This window comes from Epargyreus clarus, unplaced genomic scaffold (assembly GCF_041222505.1).
Source record: "Epargyreus clarus isolate Ecla_fem2 unplaced genomic scaffold, WU_Ecla_fem_2.2 ptg000036l, whole genome shotgun sequence".
In the NCBI taxonomy this organism is placed as follows: Eukaryota; Metazoa; Arthropoda; class Insecta; order Lepidoptera; family Hesperiidae; genus Epargyreus; species Epargyreus clarus.
The window spans coordinates 2622436-2647236 of record NW_027332241.1 but is presented as its reverse complement, the minus strand read 5'-3'; the positions used below and the strand labels follow the sequence as shown (position 1 = coordinate 2647236).

Genomic DNA, 24801 nt, shown 5'->3' with positions numbered 1-24801 from the left:
TTCAAGGTACAGCGTATTTCACCTTAACTTTCTTTCTTCGTCAAAAATCTTTCTTACGCATACGAATCTTTCATACGCATTATATTTCAGAACTAAATGCAATCAACTCATGAATTACCTTTTAAACCACTAAGTACCTCCGTTTGTGAAATTACCATATAGACTGATACGATCTCATTGAATGAGGAACAATTTAGTATTGATTTAGTTTCTATGTATCTTCGTGCGGCAAGGCCGGACAACTATCTCTTGAATTATACATTTAAAATAACGCCTCTGTCTTTCTTATAAAGTTTTCTTGTTGAGTTTCAAAAACTAAGTTAAACTTTATATTTATGAAATAAATTTATAAAATTGGTTGGTAATATGGTCACCCGATGAAAGAGATCTTGGTCGTACGACCACCTTTCGGCCGCTATCAAAGGATTAATATTAAATGTTGGTTATATGACGGTATGGACGGTCTTAATATGGTCACCCGACGAAAGAGATCTTGGTTGTACGACCACCGCCGTCAAAAAGCTAAAAGAAAGTTGGTTTGAAAGATCTAATTTAAAAAATTCTAAAACTAATTTTTGGAAAAATTATCGACAGAGGCGTAATATTTCGGCACTTTCTAAATATCAAAATGAACGTAATTTAGCCAAAATTGGTGCTAAATTAGTATTCAAATTTGCCAAAAAGCGTTAGGTAATTAACAAATTCGGAAAAAAACTCTTTATTTTTAAAAATTTTGTTTCAAGTAACGCTTATTTGGAATTATTTCGTATTCATGTGTGAGTGAGTATAAACACGCACATACAGTTGTGTGGAAGTGTAAGTATATTATGTATAACTCGATAGAATTCCCATACCGAGTATGTGAGATTTTAAAATAAATACTGATTTTGGTATTACGTGTATAAGGTATATTAAGGGTTGGTATAACTTTAGGGGCGTGGAAAATTAGGAGGGTTAAAATAAAAAAAGGATTTGCAAATAAAATTTTAGCAAAATAAAAATAAGCGGAGTTATACATTTCGCTTATTATATGTATGTATATATTTATATATAACTAATATAAAGATAAAAGATAAGGCGGGTGTAAAGTTGACTTATGACTTATAAAGTTGTATTATAACAATGTGTGTCTGGTAACATATATATTTAACGTTTTAAGATTAACGTAAATTGAAATATATTCCAAATAAGCGTTATTTATTGTTAATTACTTTGAGAGTGTAACGACTGGGTTTTTGCACTTTGACCAAAGATCACTAAAAAATCAATCAAAATATATATTTTTTTGTATACACATGACTTATTCAAAATTGTCGAGTTATGTTACAAATCTTTGAGATTTGTGATGTAATTGATAGACAACGATAGATAGATGTTTTGTTTCTTTCGCTCTATTATAAAATTAAAATACTACTTGAAGCGGTTAGAAATCTATAGATTTACAATTCCCGCAAATATTAAACATTTGATCAAAAGGCTACAAGCGCTTGCAAACCTATACAAACAAAGTCAAACTCGTATCTACACACTTGAATTTGAGATAGTTTGGCAAGAGTGCGGATACGTAAAGACTTCGTATAACAAATAAATACGGCAGGTTATTGTAAATTTAAGGCAGCTGGTGGAAAATTTGGCAACTAATGTCTCTTTGGATAAAATTAAGAAGAATAGGACAAACTATGGCAGTTGAAAATAACAAAATAGTTTAGGAAAACGGTGTTTTAATGATTTTGATGGTCAAAGTGTATTTACTTGAAAGTCAACGCGCTCTCCATAAATCTGCGTAAAATCTCTCGACGTCTTTGAACCGTTTCTCGAAATTCTTCTTATTTCTTTAAAACCAAACAAGGTTTGCGGTAACGCTAATAATAATTTTGACAAACGGGAAATCCACCTATCGCTGGATTATTTAAACGGCGTATTATTTACTTTAAACATTCCTTTTTGAAAAATTACTAAAAACAATAAAAAAAGGAATAAAATCGGAAAAACAAAAAAAAATGTCAATTCGTTTTTTAAACCTACCCTGTTTCTTGCCTCGAATCCTAGTCTTTTGGCCGTTAAAATGATCCAGTGTTGCCATCTGGCGTCAACATCACAGATGAGAATAAAAACTTCAGAACTTTTTTTGATATCGCCGCATTTATTTTCTAAATGATTTGTATTGTCGATTATTATTAGTTTTTAATTATGTGTAACGTAATGTATGTTAAGTGTAGTGTATGCGATGATCGCGCACTTTATGTCATATCCTATTCCAATGTGTAATAAATATATACAAAATGTAATTGTTGTTTTATTTCTATACACCCTAACCACCTACAAACCTAATTGCTTAGGCTTTCTCACGATTTCGTAGGCACAGTCCATTGTGATGGGACGGTAGTGGTCATACTGTGTCGAGATGTTTTTAAACTGCCCATAAGATCAACAAGGTTTAACGACAAACCTGATGATGATGACAACCAGGACTGAAAGCTCAGGGTCAGTACATATCTGACGGAAAATACGACACGTATCATCGGTCGCGTTACGCCAGAACAGACAATTATATAATAAAACATCAACCTTTCACACCTAACCGATGATGCGTTAGTGCGTCGAGCATCTGATACGCTCGACCCATTTTTCGGATATGTACCGACCCTATGCTGTATTTATATTTTTTAACGTTTCGGACCGCGTCCGTGACGAAACAAAATCATATTGTTCTGTACAATACTTCTAGCTATTACCCGCGCGGCTTCGTCCGCGGTCAGGGGACGAGGACTATCTGTTTTAACCACCCCTGGGGAACATTACTTTTTTCTACAGTAAAGGTACAACATTTATGGCAGGTTGGTACTTAAGCCGTGAACGGGTAGCAAATCAACACTCTTTCGCATTTATAATATTAGTTAGGATAATATGATTTTGTCAGACAGGACATGTTGAATGTCTGTAAATGTAAATGGGGCTCTTATCCTACATAATTGGACAGTAAAATCGCATAGAAAAAATAGTTCAAATTTCTACCAGACTACCAATTACAGTAAATATTTACATACCAACTATCGTAATTTGGCCATTTCTATAGGAACCAAGTATAAAATTGTAGGTAAATCATTGGGTAGATCGAATATTAATAACGAAGTACCAGAGTAACAAATAAACAGGAGGTAAAAAGATTTTTCATATGCATCTCTCTCGCTCTAAAAGTGTAAAAAAATGTGCGAGTGAGACAAAATATAGTTAGTACTAGGTGCGAGTGAGATATACAATAAACTGTCGTTTGATTCGAATGGTTCTAGCGCCATCTCTTGACGAGTAGCGGAGTCTCCTCGATAGTCACAAATTTTGCAGACTTTCGAAACAAAGATTTGCATTTAACAATATTTTATTAAAAATCCATACATATGTATGTATATGTATGTATGTTTGTAGATGGGTTCATATAAATTTAAATCGACAGTAACGCGAAAATAAAAATTTATATAAGGCCTTTTAAGATACATATGGCGCCATCTGGTGCCAAGTAGCGGAAGGTTGTTAGTATAAAACAAAACAAACCATAGTTTCAAAAAACATTATAATTAATTAAAAATGTAACGTTTTACAAAAATATATTTACATGTATAGAAATACTATGTATACCGACGCATCGCTAGCCTAAAACTAAGGTTATATCAAATAATTAATTAAGTATTGGAAACAATTAAGGATTTCATTTACAGCTTCACTAGATTATAATCATTGTGTGAGAGAAAACAAATGCAAATTAAAAACTATATAAAAATGTACACTTTTGTGTAAGATCTTAATTGTGCAGTATTTAGGCAGATGCGTACTATATAACATTGTTTTTTTAATGAAATTGCAAAGGAGACTTGATGATAAGTCACTGTATGGACGTCTATAATCAACCTCAGATAAGATTACAGTCCTATCTGAAGTCGACCATAGATGGATTGCTACTCCTGGGGACTAAGCTGGAACGCCTCGGAAAAGTATGTCTCCCTTACCACACTCTTCAAACCAGAACACAGCAGCGCTTAAAACTGCTGTTTAGGGGTGTGCGAATAATTCGAACTTACGAATTATTCGTTCCGAATCGAATATTAATATTCGATTCGAAACTCGAATCGAATAATTCGAAAATTCGAATTATTCGAAAGTTCCCGAATAATTCGAAAAATTTCGAATAATTCGAAAATTTTCGAATAATCCGAAATTTTTTGAATAATTCGAATTTTTTCAGGGTTTCTTATTTTCAATTTTCGAATAAAAATTTAACAGTCAATAATCAATATACATTTTATTTAAACCATATAGTTACACAAATAGAACAATTAATATAGTTTTTTTTTTAAATAATGAAATAATAAAAATTATATTATAGCAAATAAAGTATTATGAAAAATCAAGATTTGAAAATCTGCTACAAATTTTTGTTCAAAAATAATAAATACGATACTGAATCTTGTAATGTTAATAAATAAGTTATAAAAAAATGGATGGTAAAAATATTGATTGCCTTTTTTTACGGCACTTCAAAAAATTACCTGAAATTCATGCTTCTAGACTAGAATACCCCCTTAATTCGCGAATTATTCGAAAACTTTCGAATTATTCGAAATTTTTACGAATTATTCGAAATTTTTCGAATTATTCGAAATTTTTCGAATTATTCGAAGAAGTTCGAATAATTCGAAAATTCGAATAATTCGATTCGAATTTCGAATCGAATATTGATATTCGATTCGATTCGATTCGAACGATATTCGCACACCCCTACTGCTGTTATAACAGAAATAGGTGTAGCGGTGGTGTCGCCGGAGTCTCAATCATGTATTATTATTTCAACTATTTTTTATATGGCATCTAATTCTTCAATCGTAAGCTATATAGTCCGCATCCATACAAGTTAATAACTAAATAAATAGACACAGAACAAAATAAGTGTCTTTTTTTACAATTAACTCCATTTCTATAAATAAAATTAACATTACAATATTATTCTTTAAGGTCTTACAATTTTATACACAATAAATAAAATACTAGAATATTTACCAAAATTATACCGAAAAATGAAAATCAGTTTAAAAATTTTATATTATTTCTGACAGAAACAATATTAATAAGTAAGTGCAAGCATAATTATTTATACAAATATTAATTCGAAATCACATCAATAGATGTCGCTATCTCGCAATAAGATTTTCGACTGCGACTCAAATTTTAAATAATAGTTTAAAAACTTGTAAAATTTTATTTAATTACAATTATCAACGAGAAACTACTCCAGCCTTGAATATTATTAAAAATTACATCACTACATCATCATTACAATTAAATATGGACGTTGGGTCTAAGTGAAAAAACACGAAAATAAAATTAATGATTAATAATAATTGGGCTTTATTAATAATAATTAATATTAATAATTCTTGTTAATTGATAACTAATAAGAATTATTAATTAATAAGTATTATTAATAAAAAGTTGTTGCGAGCAGGTGTAGTCATACAATTTGCTAGGGCGACGCGATTCATTTCTATATTCAGAGTGGACTAGCAGTTTTACGCGGACTATAACTGTTATTACGCATTATTTGACTAATATTGTAATATCAAAAAATATAAAAAATTTTGAAACTTTGTTATAAAATATTAAGTGTCAATTTAAACTTCTTAAATATTTTTTGGACAATTTGTTTATAATGGACAAAGGCGTAATTACAAAAAATACTCAAATTGACATACAAAGATATTACATAACCCCCTTTTCAATTCTTTATACAGAGTCGGTTTTTTTATTTATGGTTGCTCTTATATTTCGTACGTTTCAAAGACCCGACGTCCATAGATTACATCAATATACTAACCCGACCAATGGATAGATAGACATTAATATTAAAATTTCTAATGGACGCAAGCTTTACAAAGCCTAAAATTTCATCAAGCCATTCATATCACCTGTTACAACTATATTACTACTTATGGAATATAAAATGCATCAAATTTTATAGAATTGTCTTTAAAAGTAAATATGGGAGCTATTTTTACCACGCTTTTATTAGCTTGACCTGTATGTATGTATGTAACGGAATCTTTGAACTCTATTTTTACCCACTTTGAACGGTCCGATTAATTAGAAATTTTGAACAATTATCAAGAACCGATGACAATAAACGATTTTAATAATTTTATCCCATTCACCTCATCAGGATCGTCAGGAATCAGGATTAACGATTTTCTTTGTGCGATGTTAGCGTGGTTCTTAGTTTTTCAAACTATAATAATTATTAATAATGATCACTAATACATTTTACAATCTTATATATAAAATTCTCGTGTCACAGTGTTAGTTACCGTACTCCTCCGAAACGGCTTTACCGATTTTCACCAAATTTCATATGCATATTCAGTAGGTCTGAGAATCGGCTGCTATCTATTTTTCATACCCCTAAGTGATAAGGGTTGTACACCCTTAACATTTTTTTTATTTATATGGCAACACAACGTTTGCCGGGTCAGCTAGTAATGGTATAAACTTTTGGGGCGTTTGCGAAAAATTATAAGTGACTTTTTACAAAAACTGACAAAAATTGAAACCACCTTTTTAAAATATTTTTTTTTTATTTTTTGGAGGAAAATACCTCATCATTTTAATCAATAACTGATAATTCGGAGTCAGCCTTTACTTTAGTCCACCGAGTTGCCCAAGTGGGGATAAGTAGACATACCTGGATTTTCTAAAAAAAGGTCTTAAGAGTACAGGTCTCTTTATAATATTTTCCTTTGCCATATGAAACTCATTTTTAATTCTTTTTTTTTTATAATATAGGAGTAGCAGACGGGCATGCAGTCTATCTGATGGTAAGTGGCTACTGCCGCCCATGGACTTCTGTAATCAATCCGAGATAGGATTAAATATTCCTATCTGAGGTCGGCCACAGATGCGCTGCTACCCCTGAGGATTAAGCTAGAACACCTCGGAAGAGTCTGTCTCCCTTACCACACCCTTCAAACCAGAACACAGCAGCGCCTAACACTGCTGTTATTAGGCAGAAATAGGTGTGGCGGTGGTGCCGCCGGAGTCGAACAAATTCGAACACAACTAAAAAAAATCAGAAGGGTGGATCTTCAAGAGGCTCAAAATTTATGTCTTGCCTTAATACTCCTCTTTATGAAACAAATTCAGGAGTTTTACTTCTTAATCTGCTACCTAAATAAATGAAGCAGAAGCAATCAAAGCCATTCCGTGATTATAAATCAAAAATAAGAACAATTAGAAAAAAACTCTCAAAAACGGCAATATTTCAGATGTCCCAATTGCTAGGTTTTGGATATTTTATGCTATGAATCAAAAATGATCAGTAAAGTAGACCCGTCTGTGTATTTATATTACTTATTATTAAATACTCAAGGTATTTCATACAAAATATATTTAAAAATTAAGTCGTAAATCAATTAGAAATTGAATCAAAAAATGTTCAAAAAAAATCCGTCATTATCGGCAACACGATTGTTTTGCTAAATTCTGAGAAAACGGAACGCGCCCGAAGCGTCGCATTTCTTTCAAGAGACGAGCCCCCCTCGTGCCTCAGTCGATCGCCACTCATCAGAGCGAAAGGACGTTTATTTTTCGACCGTAAGTTATTGAATATCATTCTCCAAAGTTTAGCATCCCAAACGTCATTCTTATATATAGCTTTATCTTAATTATGTGTGCATGGTTAACCCTTATTTATTAACGATGGTGAAGTATTCTTGAAACAAATGACATGCAGTGATTGTTTTTTGTAACTATTAACGTATATCGGTCGTGGCGGCGATCTTTCCAGAATTCGTCACTGTCGGCAACATCATTATACGAAGATCAAGAGAATTGGAAACTATACAGAGAATTTAACCATGATCGATATGAATCCGTACACATGATAATGCACTCTAGTAATCCAGAGCACTTATTAGATATGTACCAATTTGTAAATGATGACGGAGCGACAATTGTTGATGAATGGAATCAAAGAGATTTGTTATAATTATGTAATAATAACTTTTTTCATGAGTAGTTATAACATTTAGGCAGTATCTAAAAAATTACGTAGTTTTATGTTGTTTGCTTAGAATATACATGTAACTGGAGAAGTAGAGGATAGAGGAGCATTATGTTAGAGTTTGTTCATTTAACCATTTAAAATTTTAATTTATGTACCTATGTGTAGTGGTCATTTTGGATATGGGAAACGTAACAATAGAGCTTGTATATATAGTGCGCATGTTGAAATTGTTTGTTTGATATTACATATTAATTTACTATGCCTTTTGCAGATCGTAAAAACTAAGACTGACCCCCGTAAATGGCCCTCCAAATATGCCTCCCAAAAATAAAAAATATGTAGAGAATAGAAGACTGGCTCAGAGAATTTGCAAAAAACGAAAGTATAACGAAATTAAAAATGATCCGGAGTTATTAGAAATAGAAAAACAAAAGAGAAGAGAAAGATATCTAAAACAAAAAGAAGCAAAAAAAGAAAAATCTTTTCGTGAAATAAAGGAACAAAGGAAAAGATGGAAAGAAAATTCTAAAAGATATCGTCGAAAGAAAAAGGAAGAAGCTAGTGAAGAAAGAGTTGATCCCTTATTAGAGAAAGTTAATATTGAAGCTGTTGTAGAACATCAGAACAATGAAAACCATACAGATACTGAAGTCCCATATACCAAAGAAGTTGACCCATTGTGTGAGATTTCACAAGCTTATGCAAAAGTTAAACAAGTTCGCTATGTTGAGTTGAAAAAACGGAAAAGATTATTGCGCATCATAGCGGATTACCAAAAAAGAGACAGGAGCCAACGTAAACAAATTAAGAGACTAAAGAAAAAAATAAAAGAAATAAAAAACTTACGACAGGAACCAAATATTGAAGAGAGTGCAATACAAATTAACACAAATGAGAAAACGGGATTATCGTTAATCGAACACATACAGAACTTTTATACAGAAGATGTACATAGCGTAATAAGCGCTGGTAAAAAAGAATTTATTACCCGCGATAAAGTCCGCATGCAGAAAAGGTATTTATGTTTACCTTTAAAAGACTTACACAAAAAATTTTGTTCACAGACTAATTCACTAGTACATTATTCATTTTTTTGCAAGCACCGGCCATTTTGGGTTCTTTTTCCGAAAAGTATCAACAGGGAAACATGTCAGTGCAGTATTCATACTAATATGGAATTATTAATATCTGCGATGAATAAGCAATCAATATTAAAAGAGAAAAACAGTGAACAGGTCATCTCCAAATTATGTTGTGATTCGAGAAATATTGATTGCTTACAAAGAATTTGTAATACCTGCAGATCAAATCGTCTAGAATACAATCTTAAGAACGATGATAGCAACACTTTTACATATTTTCAATGGGTCAAAATATCTAAAAACATAACCAAAAATGGTATTCAGAAAAAACAAAAAATAACCGTGAAGAAGAACATTAATATCAACTGTAAGGAAGCTATTGTTAAAATAGAAAAAGAAATAATACCATTTCTAGAGCACACATACAAAATGGTCGGACAGTATCATACTATCAAAGATATAAAGAATAATATAACCATTCAAGAAGCTTTGGTACACATAGATTTCTCGGAAAATTATTCCCTAAAATACGCAGAAGAAGTGCAATCCTTCCACTTCGGAGGTAGCAGACAACAAGTCTGCTTACACACTGCAGTTGTATATACGCACAACTTTGATACTGGTCAAGTAACCCCAACATCCATGTGTACAATAAGTAATTGTTTGCGTCACGATGCGTCAGCCGTATGGGCTCATCTAGTCCCGTTGTTAAAACAAGTTATCAAACTGAACCCATTAATTGATACGATACACTTTGTATCGGACTCGCCGTCGTCTCAGTATAGAAACAAGACCATGTTTTTTATAATCACACAATTATATACAGATTTTTCGCAGTTAAGTAAAATTACTTGGAATTATTCAGAAGCAGGGCACGGTAAGGGTGCCCCAGACGGTGTTGGCGCAACGCTAAAACGAACAGCAGATAGGACGGTTCTTTTTGGCAGGGACGTAGGAACATATAATCAATTCTATGATATAATTAAAAACCAGATCGAAAATGAACAGTTGAATATTATCGTAGAGAAAGTAGAAGAAGAAGATATAGTAGCCAAATCCAACTCAATTCCCAAAAGTCTTAAACCTTTTAAGGGCACACTTTTAGTGCATCAAGTTTTGTGGGATAAATCAAACAAAACTCGAATAACTTTGAGAAAGATGAGTTGTACTGAATGTTCTTTTTTAGACATATGCATGCACGGAAAACATTTGGCATATTATGTAATAAATCCGCCACAGCTACAAAAAGTTAGAATTTTATCCGATATAACACTCAAAAACTTAAATAATCAAGGGAACATATTATGTAAGCCTTCTACCTCAAAAACATATTAAAATGTTAACGTTTTTTCTTAAATCTATTTCTTTTTTTTTCTATTTTTAATATCTCTAAATAAGCAGTTTTGATTGATTTTAAAAAGTGATATTAGGAATAAAGAACGGTCAGTAAAAATGCTCGGTAGGAAGAATGATTCAATGAAAATATTTGTGGGGGTGTTGTAGTTTGTGTGTAGTTTTAGTTTGATAATTTTGATTTATTTTTTAAATATTTGACATAGGATACTCAAGAATCTATCATGTGAAGTCTACTACGTTGTTGATTTATATACCAAATGTCTGTACCAAATGATTATTTGATTAATAGTTAACTAATGAAACTAAGAAGACTGATTATTAGGATGAAGACCTTCATCCTAATAATCAGTCTTTTTAGTAATGTTTGTCAGATAATAATATTAAGTTTACTAATATCTACTATAATATGTATATGCTTACCTAATTTAAGAAATAATTGTGATAATATAATTAAAGAAATAAATAGTGTTTATTATTCTTGCATTTTCTTTCATTATTAACATCAAAATAATTGAACTTCATAATACATTCAATACATTCGTCACTGTCGGCAACAGTCCGTCATTATAATCAGCAACAACGTCATTATCCTCATAGATCGTCATTATTACCAACACCAACATTTTTATATTTGCCAATATTTTCGAAAATATTGTGTTTTCTAGCATAACTTTATTATAACACAGCATATATTTGATGTATTTATAGACTAAGCTTCAAATAAAGGCTATTCTCGGGATATTTTATAAGATTTTTTTTTTCTATGTGAAGAATAATCTTGAGTAGATTCACCCAGAAGTACTTGCCTAGGATCTAAACCCCTAACAGTAGCATTAGATATGAAATACTTACCTATCACTGCTGTATATATAAAAAGTGTCACATAATTTAAAAAACCTCTCATACATTTTATGTATAATAATAAACAACGTTCAATTCCGAAGATTAGTTTGATGCACTTTATATCCATCAGTATAAATATAAAAAAAACATTAATTCTACAATAAATTGGTGTTATCAAAATCCGTGAGAGGAACATTATGTGAATTTCTAATTTAATATCAATATTTTGGGGCACGAATATTTTTTAAAAACTACAATCCCATTTAAAAATTGAATTTTGTGCGTATAAAATATGTGAAATATTATTTATGTAGCTTCAAATATATAAATATAAAACGACTTCGAAGTTATCCGTAATTCCGTTGCAATTTATAATTTTTACATTATATTTTTTTACATATTGCATGTGATAAAAACGTATTTAAGATGAATACACACTGTATAACAAATGGTATTTATTAAATTTTTCTTAAAAAATCTTTTATTCGAAATCTATTTCAAAACGTTATTATTGTATAAATATTACGTCATACTTTTTATTACAATTAAAATGGCAGGATTTTAATAAACAGTAAATGAAAATAATATCATAATTTTAATATAAATTGTATATCATTTTATAAATGTGTGAAAATAAATATTATTTTATATATTAATTGTTATAATTTTAAACTATTTTTGTATCTTTATATTATTTTATTGTAGTATTTAGTACTATTTGCGGTAAAAAAAATATATAACTGTATTTTTTTCATAACTTTGTATTATTGTTTATATCAATAGAGTATATTTATTTGATACACAGTGTGAATCCATCTTAAGATTAATATTTTTACATTAAGACAGTAAAAGGTTGCCCATTACTGTCCCACTGGGCACGGGTCTCCTGCAGAATGAGAAGGATTAGGCCATAGTCCACCGCGCTGGACAAGTGCGTATTGGTAGACTTCGCCCTTCAGTAACATTTTTTTACAAATGTTTATATTTTTTTATATTTTCCTTGCCAGTTAAAAACAAATAATAATAAAATTTCTAATACGCAAATAATTTCGAAAAATCACTGATCCAGGAATCGAACCCCAGACCGCTAAAGTCAAAAACCAAAATTTATCATAGGCTATTTTCCTCGCGACATAATACATCCAAAACATTTTCAAACACAATTATTGTATACGGACAATATTTTTCTAATTTTATCATTATATACACAAAATCAATTTCAATTTATTTAATATAACAATTTATTTGACACATTAGATTAAGTATTTAAAAATGGAAGCATTTACGATCATACAGTCCATCTGATGGTAAGTCACTGCCGTATGGACATCTATAATCAACCCCAGATAGGAGATTGGACCCTACCTGAGGTCGGCCAAATATTATGTAGCCAGAATATTAGTATTTTTCAAAGATGACGGAAATTTTAAACAAAATAAAAATACAATTTGTATGAGTTCATTTTCTTCGACAGACACAGAACGTATCAGACGCGTATCGTGTCAGGCAAATAGTATTCTCTTATACAATATGTATTGACGTATTTATATTTACCGTTATACTGTAACATCAACCCATTACTGCTAGGCACGGGTCTCCTCTCAGAATGAGAAGGATTAGGCCATAGTCCACCGCGCTGGACAAGTGCGTATTGGTAGACTTCACATACCTTTGAGAACTTTTTTAACATTTCTCAGGTGTGCCGGTTTCCTCACGATGTTTTCCTTCACCGTTTAGCAAGCGATAATTAATTTCTAATACGCACATAACTTTGAAAAATCAGAGGCCTGGCTGGGATTTGAACCTCGGACCCCTCGATCGACACCTAGGCAACCACTAGGCTATCACTACGTAGACATACTTATCAAAATATTGTATAGAAAAATGATTTTGTCTGATACGGCACGTGCTTGACACGGCCCGTGCCTGACACGGTCAGTGCCTGACACGTTGACTGTCTGATACAAACAAAACTTAATTTGGATCATATAGCCTTTTTTGTCAAAAAAATGATGTGATGCATAAAATTTTTTCAAATAATTTTTTTATAACATTGAATAAATCTTAGGCCGGAGTTGATATAGAATGGTTGCGCTTAAAACTAATATTATATTACAACACTAATATCACTGTGAGCATCACGCGTTGCTCAGTAACTCGCTGTGGACAAAAACAATGTATTATTTTGTATTTTATTAAATAAAAGTTAATAATAAAACATATGAACATGTTTGAAATAAAGTTATTCCATACTAAAATATAATAAAATGACGATACCCATTTTGGAAGCAAAATATCAGAAGATAATTCATTTATAAAATTTATGTTCATAAAAAGTTATTTTATAGTCAATAAAAAATGTTATTTTTATTTTTAAAATACCCAAAATAAAAAAGTATTCATGTATATTTATTCTATATTTAAATTTAAATATATAACATAGAAATATGTCCTATAACATGGAAGTAACGAACGAGCATGCAGTCTACCTGATGGTAAGTGGCTACTGCTGCCCATGGACATCCATAATCAACCCTCAGATACAATTAAAATCATATCTCAGATCACCCACAGATGCGTTACTACTTCTGAGGACTAAGTTGAAACCCCTCTTAAGTATGTCTCCCTTACCACACTTCAAACCGGAACACAGCAGCGCTTAACACTGCTGTTATAACAGAAATAGTTGTGGCGGTGGTGCCGCCGGAGTCGAACCAGATGGTTCTATCACCTTTCAACAGTATTTTATTACATTTGTGATTAATTTTATAACATGGAATCTAATTCTGAAATAAATGATTATTATTATAATAGTCAATATACTCACTTCGCTAGTTCTCTGCTGGTTAGAGGTCCCGTAAGTCCAGACCTAGAGCGGGTCCTACTCAGCTGGGCTCGCCGTTCAGCTAAAATAAATTAAAATGAACATTTTTAATTATGTATTTAATTTTTGTCTTTACAATTTCATTGAATTGCGTATTCAATTTAATTGACTTGCATTTTCAATTTAATCGAATTGAATTTTCAATTTAATTGAATTGAATGATCATAATTTACCAACCATTGTTTTTGCGATTTAATAAAATTGAATTTTTAATTTCATTTGTTTTAATTGCATGGAAAATCCAATTTAATTGATTTGAGTGTTCAATTTAATTGAATTTAATGATCCTGAATCTCAATCAATTGCGTAAATTAGACCTAAAATTTCGTTGCCTTTTTTCTTTCTTTATGATATTTTCTGTTAAATACAGTTACTTGAAAATAAATTGAAAAACAGACCAGGAATCCTAACATATGTCGAATATTCTTAAATTAAATCTATTACAAAACCATTGATAATACGTTGCTTACTATTATTAGTGTATTAATTCTGATCTACAACAACATAAATATCAGACATTTAACAATCTCAAACATTGTATGAAGCTGGCCCATACTGCACCAAGCTCTATCAATATTTTGTTTAAAAGTATTAGTAGGCAATTAATTTATTTTAAGAATTAAATAGAAGGTTTGAAGGTAGTAATTTGTAATGTATAAAAGAAACACTAAATCTCTCATACTGACAACATCTAAAGCAAATTCACTATTAAATATTGAATATTATTTGCTGATTTTATTCTTACGAGCTTGTGCAAAAAATATTATATTTATTAAAGATAAAATTATGTATTTATGTATGCTGACATCTTCAATGGGTAACTTATATTACATTTTTTATAAAAATTGTGTTTCGGCGGCCAGTAATGATATTTTCTAAGATATACTTTATTTCAATGTCAATTGCAAAAAATAAAAATATTATCATTTTCTTCAGTAGATCACAAATGACAAATTAAATGAAATACCATACAAAATATCTCTTATAAAATTACATGAATAAGTTTTGATTGTAATCACTTATTAATAATCGATCTATCCAATCTTTGCCTATCAAAGATATAATGTCTAGTATGAAGAAATAGCTAAATGACGATCTTTGATAGGCAAAACATAGATAGATTGTTTATTAATATCGGCCTTTAGGCTATCGATAGACATGTATCACTGGCAGCCAATACTATTTCTTTTTTCAAAATGGCCGAATTTCAGATATTCCAAAATGCTCATAAAAAGCTCATAAGAATGTATCAGCCAGTGTTATAATAAAAACATCTATATATAACATAATCGACTTGTCTGTATGTCTCTAGTTTTGGGGACGACTTGCGTACGCGCCGAAGTCGATCGCAGCAAATCGGCCGGGGATCTAGATATATAAATAAAAATAAAAATGTATGTTTGTTCTGTTTTAAAAATATCATAATTATGATGCTCCGATGTATATAATAGAAAATCGATTATATTTTCTTTTGTCGTCTCTTTGTTTGTTCTGTTTTAAGGCCCGTGTCAGTCATACACAAATATTTGTACAAAGACTTTGCTCAATCATTTGAACACTTGTTTGTTTAATTTTTTAACTTGTCTCTCATGTCATGGTCTCCTGGCAACTGGACTTTGCGCATGTGTAGCAGGCTCCGCATATATTTGAAGTTTGAACGCTTTTTTTGTGCACTCGAGAAACCGACACCAAATGTCAAAGTGCAAATATTTAAAGCAAGCTTTGAACGAATACTCAAATACCGGTGCTTCACTGTGTTCAAACATGTGTTCAAATATGTGTTCAAATGTTTGTGCTCAGTCCTAAGTCTTAACGATTTTAACTGAACGTTTCGGGCAAAACAACATAAGAATTCATTTTCTTTTATTATAACTATGTTTTTTTATAAAGAAAAAAAGCAAAAAAAATATCGTTACTTTTTCTATTTATTATAGTTTCTCTGGATCTTATTATTACTTTTTTTTATCAAATATTTCGTCAAAATTATTAAAATTCGAAATTTGTCGGCGAAAAAATGTCATTCTACTTAAATTCAATTATTACGTTATAATTCACAATATCATCTCAGAATTGATATTATATATTATGTACTATTTCACAAACTTGCATCCCTAACTAAAGAAAAATGTACTTTTATCCCGTCACGCCGTCCTATAAGAAAAAAATACAAACCTAAAAATAAAAAAAATCCAAAATCCAAATGAAATTACATAATCAGTAACATGCTTAACAAATTTTCAGTGTAAGCCTACACAACATTACCAAAATACCTGCGATACGGTGCAAAATCGCTTGCACGATTCCCTCCTCCTCGGTAGCGTCCTCTGAATGCGAGTGCGTGCAAAAATGTGCTTTATGATCATACTCTTGTAATGATACATGAAGTTCTTCGCATAACCCACTTTAAAATGTAATATGAGACAAAAAACTATTTTAACTAATTTGACTGATTTGAAACGAACTGCACTAAGTGCCATCAAAATTATCGAAAAAAAGGCGTTTTTATAAAATTAAATAAGACCCTACATAAAAAAAATATGAGCCGTCACGGGACGCCTGGCAGATGTGAAACATCGACATTATTTTGTAAAAGTAACATGCAGAAAAGAACATATTGTGATAGGAACTAAATATGTCATAATGATAAAATAAAATATTACGATTTTTTCCAGATAACGATGACTATTTATTGCGCATGGCGACGCGTCGCCACACCGTACACACTACTGCATATAGACTGTATATATATACCATCGTATAGCGTGCACGGCATGCGTCGCCACGCCAGAAATCGGTTTTACGTGCGGCTATAGATGTTTCACATCAAAACTTCAAAGTCAGTTCCCGAAAGAATTGAATCGAAATGAAATAAATCCGATCCAATAATAATCTATCTATACAATGTTTTCTCTATTAAAAATCAACAATTAATAACATAACGTATCATACTAAAAATTTTCAATTTTAGATCTTTGTTCAGTAAAATTTGTATAGATTGAGTATCGATAACGGTTGTGTGAGACTACTGAAAAAACGGTTTCAAAATACGAGTATCTCCTAGGTTGGGTTTCTAACCCAGAACTCACCGATAGTTTTACATAGTTCAAAATTTTAAGTTATTTGTACACCGTTCACATGACGTTTGGAAAGGAAATAAAAAAAAATCAAAATATGTATCTGCTAGGTCGGGGATCGAACCCAGACCTCACCCCGATAGTTCTATTAAGAATTTTTACCACGCTTTTATTAGCTTGACCTGTATGTATGTATGTAACGGAATCTTTGAACTCGATTTTTACCCGCTTTGAACGGTCCGATTAATTTAAAGTATTGAACACTTATCGAGAACCGATGACAATAAACGATTTTAATAATTTTATTCCTCGTCCAAACCACTTATTATGTAAACCAATTCATTGTTGAAGAAATAAATATTTTTGATTCTGATTTTGATTTGATTCCATTCCTCTCATCAGGATCGTCAGGAATGACTATTTCCTTGTGCGATTTTCGCGTGGTTTTTAGTTTTTAAACTATTTTGAAAATTATTTCTATACGAACACATACCTCCAGCTACCCTCGGATTAGCCTTTTTCCGTGGCCTCTCTCTGCTGAACGCTGAACCGCTTTGCAGAGCCTCCATTAAACTGTAACAGACAAATATGAAATTAGTATAATTAGAGTAATTATAATAAGGAACACTAATTCGGATGTTTATATACCGAAGCCAAAAAGTTAGATAAGTCTGTTTATAATATAGGAGTAGAAGACGAGTATGCAGTCCACCTGATTGTAATTGGCTACTGCCGTATGGGCATCTATAATCAATCCCAGATAGTATTAGATTCCTAGTTGCTATCGGCCACAGATGCGCCGCTACCCCTGAGGACTAAGCTGGAACGCCTCGGAAAAGTAAGTCTCCCTTACCACACCCTTCAAACCGGAACACAGCAGCGCTACACTGCTGTTATAACGGAAACAGGTGTGGCGGTGGTGCCGCCGGAGTCGAACCACGTAGATTCCACCAACTTTAGTACAGTATAGTCTCTCTCTATCTCTCTCATAGTCTTTCTCTTTCTGTGTGTGTATGTGCGTCTCCCTCTCTCTCCCTGTGTGTGTGTGTCTGTCTGTGCATATCTGTCTGTCTCTCTCTGTGTATGTGTGTGTGTGTGTGTGTGTGTGTGTGTGTGAGTGTGTGTGTATGTGTGTCTGTCTGTGCATGTGTCTCTCTCTCTCTCTCTCTTTCTCTGTGTATGTGTGTGTGTGTGTGTATTACTAGTACACACCTGTCCATAACGCCGTCCTGTGCGCTCTCCATGTCCACGAACTGTTTGTACCGATGTTGTCTGTCGCGTCTCTCTCTCTCCGCGGCCGCTCTCGCCTCACGGGCTCTTCTCGCCCTAGCGGCCGTTTCTCGGATCACCACGTTCTCTTGATGAGCCGCCTGGGGAGAAAAGATAAGAGTAAATTAGGTAGACGTTCCGTTACCAGTTACTGTCCCACCGCTGGGTAAGGTCTCGTCTCAGAATGATTGTTTAAGACAGGTGTGGGCAAACTACGACCCGCAAAGGTTGAAATCCAGCCGCCTAGTATTAATCGAAAATAGTATATTCCTCGCGAGACTGCTAGTCCGCTCCGAATATAGAAGCGAGTCGCGTCGCAACAGCAAATTGTAGATATCAGCGGGTACATAGCGCAGTTAGTGTGCCCTTATGTTGCTACGGAGTATATGCTTGTGGTTGTGTTCCACCGCATTAGCTCGCTGACTGAAACCTGACCTCCAGAGCGGACTTGAAGTTTGGGGGTCGACTATACTACAATCCTCACCGCGAAAGAGTCCTTGAAGGTCTTCAAATCCAGGAAGAACTCTTCGAGCGTGTACTTGGCCGCGTCGAACACGTAGTACTCCGCTAGCTCCGAGTACAGCGCCTCCATCTTGCGGAACATCCAGTGTCACAATGAACACTGGTGTCCACACTCTCACACATGCACAGATACACACACACACACACACACACACACACACACACACACACACACATACACACGTACATACATACATACACGTAATAAATACCGTACGACCCATCACTCTTTCCAACCCTATCTGACACATTTTTGAATATTTAATCTATCCAAATTTTCAAAATCATGGATTGAAATTTGACAATCTCTTATATCGCCCATTATTAATAATCAATCTATCCAATGTTTACCCAACTTAAGATCGACATTTGACAATTAAAATAAACAGTCAAAATTCGATCTTTGATACAGTAAATGAAGATAGATCGATTATTAATAACCGCTGTCAGTTGGAACGCCTTGTATCTGTCTTCCTCACCACACCCTTCAAACCGGAACACAGCAGCGCCACACTGCTGTCATATCGGAAATTGGTGTGACATCGGTGCCTCCGAACCCTATATGAGTCACTCACCGCGAAGGAGTCCTTGAAGGTCTTCAGATCCAGGAAGAACTCCTCCAGCGTGTACTTGGCCGCGTCGAACACGTAGTACTCCGCCAGCTCCGAGTACAGCGCCTCCATCTTGCGGAACATCGAGTGGAGCAGGTCGCACTGTTCCCGCGCCTCCTTGGCGAAGTCCTGGAGACTTTTGTTAAGGAATTGGGTACGAAATAGGGAGAAAACTACAATTTAAGAAGGGGTTATCTATAAATGAAGTCACATGTTAAGGGTTGGGAAGGGGGGGGGGGGGGAACAGGGAGAAAACTACTGCTGGGGAGTTCGGGTCACCAAAGCAAAACTCAGATTGTTGTGCTTCCATTATATTATTACCATCATATATCTAGTACATCAATCACTGCACAAGCCACGACTCAACTAGCAACTTCTATATTAGCCCCCTTTCCCTCCGTTTTTTCGCGCCCAAGCTTCCATTTTTTTTTTTAATTTCATACCAGAATGTCATAGATATGGCCAACAATGAAACCCGAATGCAAGCTTTTTAATCCATTTCTTACATCAATGTTTTTTTTTATTTAAACTCACTTAAAATGTAATCTTACACTACAATTGAACATAAGAAGGGGACATCTATAAATGACGTCACACGTTAAGGGTGGGAGAGGAACAGGGAGAAAACTACAATCCTTACTAATATTATAAATCCGAAAGTAACTCAGTCTGTCTGTCTGGTTGTCTCTTCTTCACGCCTAAACCACTGAACCGATTTTAATGAAATTTTGTACATAGATAGTCTGAGAACTGAAAATTCGTACCTTCAACTTTGCTAAAGATCATCACTTGATCAAATGCATAGTTTACGATTCAATCCTTACTAATATCGATTAAAATAATCTACTTTTGGTCCAAAAGATCGATTCTCCGATTAAACGATCTTAGGTCGCCATCCCTAGTTCCCGTGGGATTTCCGGGCTAAAAACTATCCTATGTCCTTTCTCGGGTCTCAGACTATCTTTGTACAAAATTTCATTAAAATCGGTTCAGTGGTTTAGGCGTGAAGAAGAGACAACCAGACAGACAGACATAGTTACTTTCGGATTTATAATATTACTAGTTTTTGCCCGTGGCTTCGCCCGCGTTTAAAAGAAATATAACATACTAACATACATAAAACTGAAAATTCGTACCTTCAACTTTGCTAAAGATCATCACTTGATCAAATTTCAAGTTTACGACTCAATCCTTACTAATATCGATTAAAATAATCGATGTTTTGGGTCCAAAAGATCGATTCTCCGATTAATCGATCTTAGATCGCCATCCCTAGTTCCCGTGGGATCTCAGACTATCTTTGTACAAAATTTCATTAAAATCGGTTCACTGGTTTAGGCGTGAAGAAGAGACAACCAGACAGACAGACAGAGTTACTTTCGGATTTATAATATTAGTAAGGATAAGGATTTCTAGTTCAAAATATAAAATTGCAAAAAATGTGACATATTTTTTAGTAAAGGATACGTTCATGGTCTCGTGGAAGAGGTCGTCCGGACACTGCGGTACCTTCGAGTTGTTCAAATCCATCTCTAGTGACCTTATGTCGTTGTCCATCTTCTTCAGGGCCTTTTGGAGGTTCTCCATCGACACCCGCGCCGCCCTGTGGAGAATATTCACATTTATTTTTATATATAATATAGGAGTAGCAGACGAGCATGCAGTCCACCTGATGGTAAGTGGCTACTGCCGCCCATGGACATCTGTAATCAACCCCAGATAGGATCAGATATTCCTACCTGAGGTCGGCCACAGATGCGCCGCTACCCCTGAGGACTAAGCTGGAACGCCTCGGAAAAGTCGGTCTCCCTTAACACACCCTTCAAACCGGAACACAGCAGCGCCTAACACTGCTGTTATTAGGTAGAAATAGGTGTGGCGGTGGTGCCGCCGGAGTCGAACCACAAAGGGTTCTACCACCTTCAAGCCTACCTTACTTATTTATTCATCTTATAAATTAAGCAATCCTAATAATCATTTTAAAAATATATAAATGTGTGTAAATTACAACAAGTACAAAGACAAAATAAATAGAATCGTAAAATTAGATTTTACATAAGATTTTTTTGACCTGATATAAATAAATAAATTCATAAAAGAAACTTCATAAAGGAAAGTTTTTTCTTTCACCATTCTTTTCTTTGTTACTTTAAAATTTCTTCGTTATTTGTTTTTTCCTATCAAAATTAGTGTTTCTTTAATCTTTCTATGTTTTTTCTTGTCTTCCAGTTCTTCTTTCATTCATTCGTTTACATACACAAACAAACAACTCACCTGCCTATATGGGGCATCTCTTCGGCGAATCTAAATACACAGGAAACTTCTCTATGGTTTATGTTTATTTTCCAGACCTTCTTTCTTTCATTCATCCTTTTTTCTTTATTTCGTTCTTACATTCGTTCGTTCAGTCTTTCGTTCTTTATATTTTTTCTTTTTTTTTCCTTAATTCTTCCTATGCTTCATTCTTTCTTTCAATAAACAATTAAACAACTCAACTAAATGTAGAATCTCCTTGGCGAAGTTAAGTACATCGGTGAACTTATTCTCTACGGTTTCAAGTAAGTAATGGAGTACCGTTTGTTTTTCAAATCTTTCTTTCATTCCTTCTTTTTTTTCTTTATTTCGTTTTTACATACATTCTATCTGTCTTTCTGTTCTTTTTATACTTCTTTGTGTCTTATTTTTTTCCTTCGTTCTTTAGTAAGTTCTTCTTTCTTACATTAAATCTTTCACTCATCCTTTTTTTTTCATTCCTTATTTTTTCCTACGTACGTTCTTTCTATCTTTCTTTCGTTCTATCTATACATAATTAAACAACTCACCTGTCTATATGCGGTATCTCCTCGGCGAAGTTAAGTACATCGGGGAACTTATTCTCTATGGTATCAACTAAGTAGTGCAGTAGCGTTTGTTTGTTAACCAGATCTTCTTTCCTTCACTCATTCTTTTTTCATTCATTTACTTATTTCGTTCTTACATACATTCTATCTGCCTTCAGTTCCTTCTATACTTCTTACTTTCATTCTTTAATTCATTCTTCTTTTCGTATTTTAGTAATTTCTTCTTTATTACATTCATTCCTTCGTTTCTTTTTTTTGTTCTTTATTATTTCCTTTTTTTTGACATACGTTCTTTCAATCTTTCTTTCTTTCTGTCCATAAACAATTAAACAACTCACCTGTCTATATATGGCATCTCCTCGGCGAAGCTAAATACACAAGAAACTTCTCTATGGTTTATGTTTATTTTCCAGACCTTCTTTCTTTCATTCACCCTCTTTTATTTATTTCGTTCTTACATTCGTTCGTTCAGTCTTTCGTGTTTTATATTTTTTTCTTCTTTTTCCTTAATTATTTCTATAATTCTTTCTATACTTCTTTCTTTCTATAATTAAACAACTCACCTGTCTATATGCGGTATTTCCTCGGCGAAGTTAAGTACATCGGGGAACTTATTCTCTATGGTTTCAACTAAGTAGTGCAGTAGCGTTTGTTTGTTTTCCAGATCTTTCGTTGACGTTAACTGTGAACAGATAACATTTATATTAATATTTGAAATATCAAGTAATAAAAAGCTTATACCTTTAGAATAACAACACAATGCATAATTAGTAGTGATGCGCCGAATATTCGTTTGGTATTCGGTATTCGGCGTATTCGGCATCTTTTATGCTATTCGTATTCGGCCGAATTATTCGGTTTTGGTTCCGAATATATTCGGTTCGAGTAGGTATGTCTATTTTCGTGTATACACGACACGGTACATAACTAAAACACAAAACTTCTTATGTAAGATTTATGTTATATTATAAAGTCATAGAAATCCTATGACAAATTTAATAATATAAAGCAATTAAACTTCAAATCAACATTTATTTTGAAACGTCAAATGGACATATTTATTACTTACGAGCTGTGCCCCGCGGTTTCACCCGCGTTAAAAGTGTAAATACTCTGAAGTTTTCATGGGATTTAACTTTTTTGAGCTTATCCCTAAATCTTTTTCCAAAATTATTGTAGCCTATGTTACTGTCTATAACATAAGCTAACTGCCAGTGAAAGTCCCGTCAAAATCAGTACAGCCATTTTGAAGATTAGCCGGAACAAACCAAAATAGAAATAATATTTTTTATAAGTACCGTATATCCATTTATTTTATATTTTCTTCTTTTATTTATTTTAAATATATATGCTATTAGTAAAATGTTTTTATTTTGACATTACAAACAGACACTTAAAATTTTAATTATTTGTATAGATTCTATAGTTAGTATAGTCAACATTTATTTTAAACCTGAAAATAGTATTTCTTTTTAAAACTTAAATCATCATTTTAAAGTTTTAATGAACACAGGTAACTGGCAAATTGACAATAATGGATACTATAAAAGAAATATTAGAACCTGTTTACGCGGCAAAACAATGAATTGGTAAACCGAATAATTCGGCCGAATATGCGGTTCGGATAAAGTAAAACCGAATAATATTCGGTATTCGGTTATTCGGTGAAACCACTATTCGGCGCATCTCTAATAATCAGTATTAGTGATCATAGTAAAAACACTTCGGTGAAAAAATAAATCTACGAATCCGGGAATCAACAAATCCGCTGAATTCATCCGCTCTAGCCCACTAATGTTCCTAAATCACGAATCCACTCAATCCATGAATTCACGCTATGACATCAGGAATCCGCCCCTTGAATCGAAACCCATCCCTCAATACATAAATCCACCCTCCTACACCTACGAATAACACCCCCCTACAGTCACAAATATACTCCATATATCCTAAATCCACCCTTCTAATACAAAAATCAACCTTATAAATCTACGAATCCATTTCCCCCTCATCCGACCCACCTTAGTAAGGAATGAACCACAGAGTAAATCCTCCCTTACTCGTTCCTTAGGAATCCATCCTCTCCCCAGGAATTCAACACCTCCCACCCACTCCAAGAATCCATTCTTTCAATCCTTGGATCCACCCCCCAATCACTGAATCCACACCCTAAAGCCAAGAATCCTTTCTCCTAATCCACTCCCCCAAACTTGAATGCACTCCCCTCCCCCAAAACCCCTCATCCAACCCACCTTAGTAAGGAAGCTGATCTCGAA

The 24801-nt window shown here is 33.2% G+C and overlaps 2 protein-coding genes across 2 annotated transcripts in view; one reads left to right on the top strand and one right to left on the bottom strand.

Moving 5' to 3' along the window:
- Nucleotides 1-7116: 7116 nt before the first annotated feature.
- Nucleotides 7117-10959, top strand: LOC140757037 (uncharacterized). The gene is made up of 2 exons (XM_073092590.1): nt 7117-7632; nt 8316-10959. Exon 2 carries the CDS (start codon nt 8359-8361, stop codon nt 10459-10461), a length of 2103 nt encoding a protein of 700 aa, XP_072948691.1. The 5' UTR covers nt 7117-7632; nt 8316-8358; the 3' UTR covers nt 10462-10959.
- Nucleotides 10960-13161: 2202 nt separating this feature from the next.
- dia (diaphanous related formin 1) overlaps nt 13162-24801 on the bottom strand; it is a 36769-nt gene continuing 25129 nt past the window's right edge. Inside the window, exons 20-26 of the mRNA XM_073092596.1 lie at nt 23089-23207; nt 21153-21288; nt 19650-19814; nt 18496-18653; nt 17777-17856; nt 14153-14231; nt 13162-13485 (exon numbers count right to left, since the gene is read on the bottom strand). Coding sequence (XP_072948697.1) covers nt 13464-13485; nt 14153-14231; nt 17777-17856; nt 18496-18653; nt 19650-19814; nt 21153-21288; nt 23089-23207 — 759 coding nt within the window. The 3' untranslated portion in view covers nt 13162-13463. The remainder of the gene's footprint in view (nt 13486-14152; nt 14232-17776; nt 17857-18495; nt 18654-19649; nt 19815-21152; nt 21289-23088; nt 23208-24801) is intronic.

Bases quoted from the DNA above. Each gene is read 5' to 3' on its own strand.
- LOC140757037 (XM_073092590.1), top strand. From the start codon at position 8,359: ATGCCTCCCAAAAATAAAAAATATGTAGAGAATAGAAGACTGGCTCAG.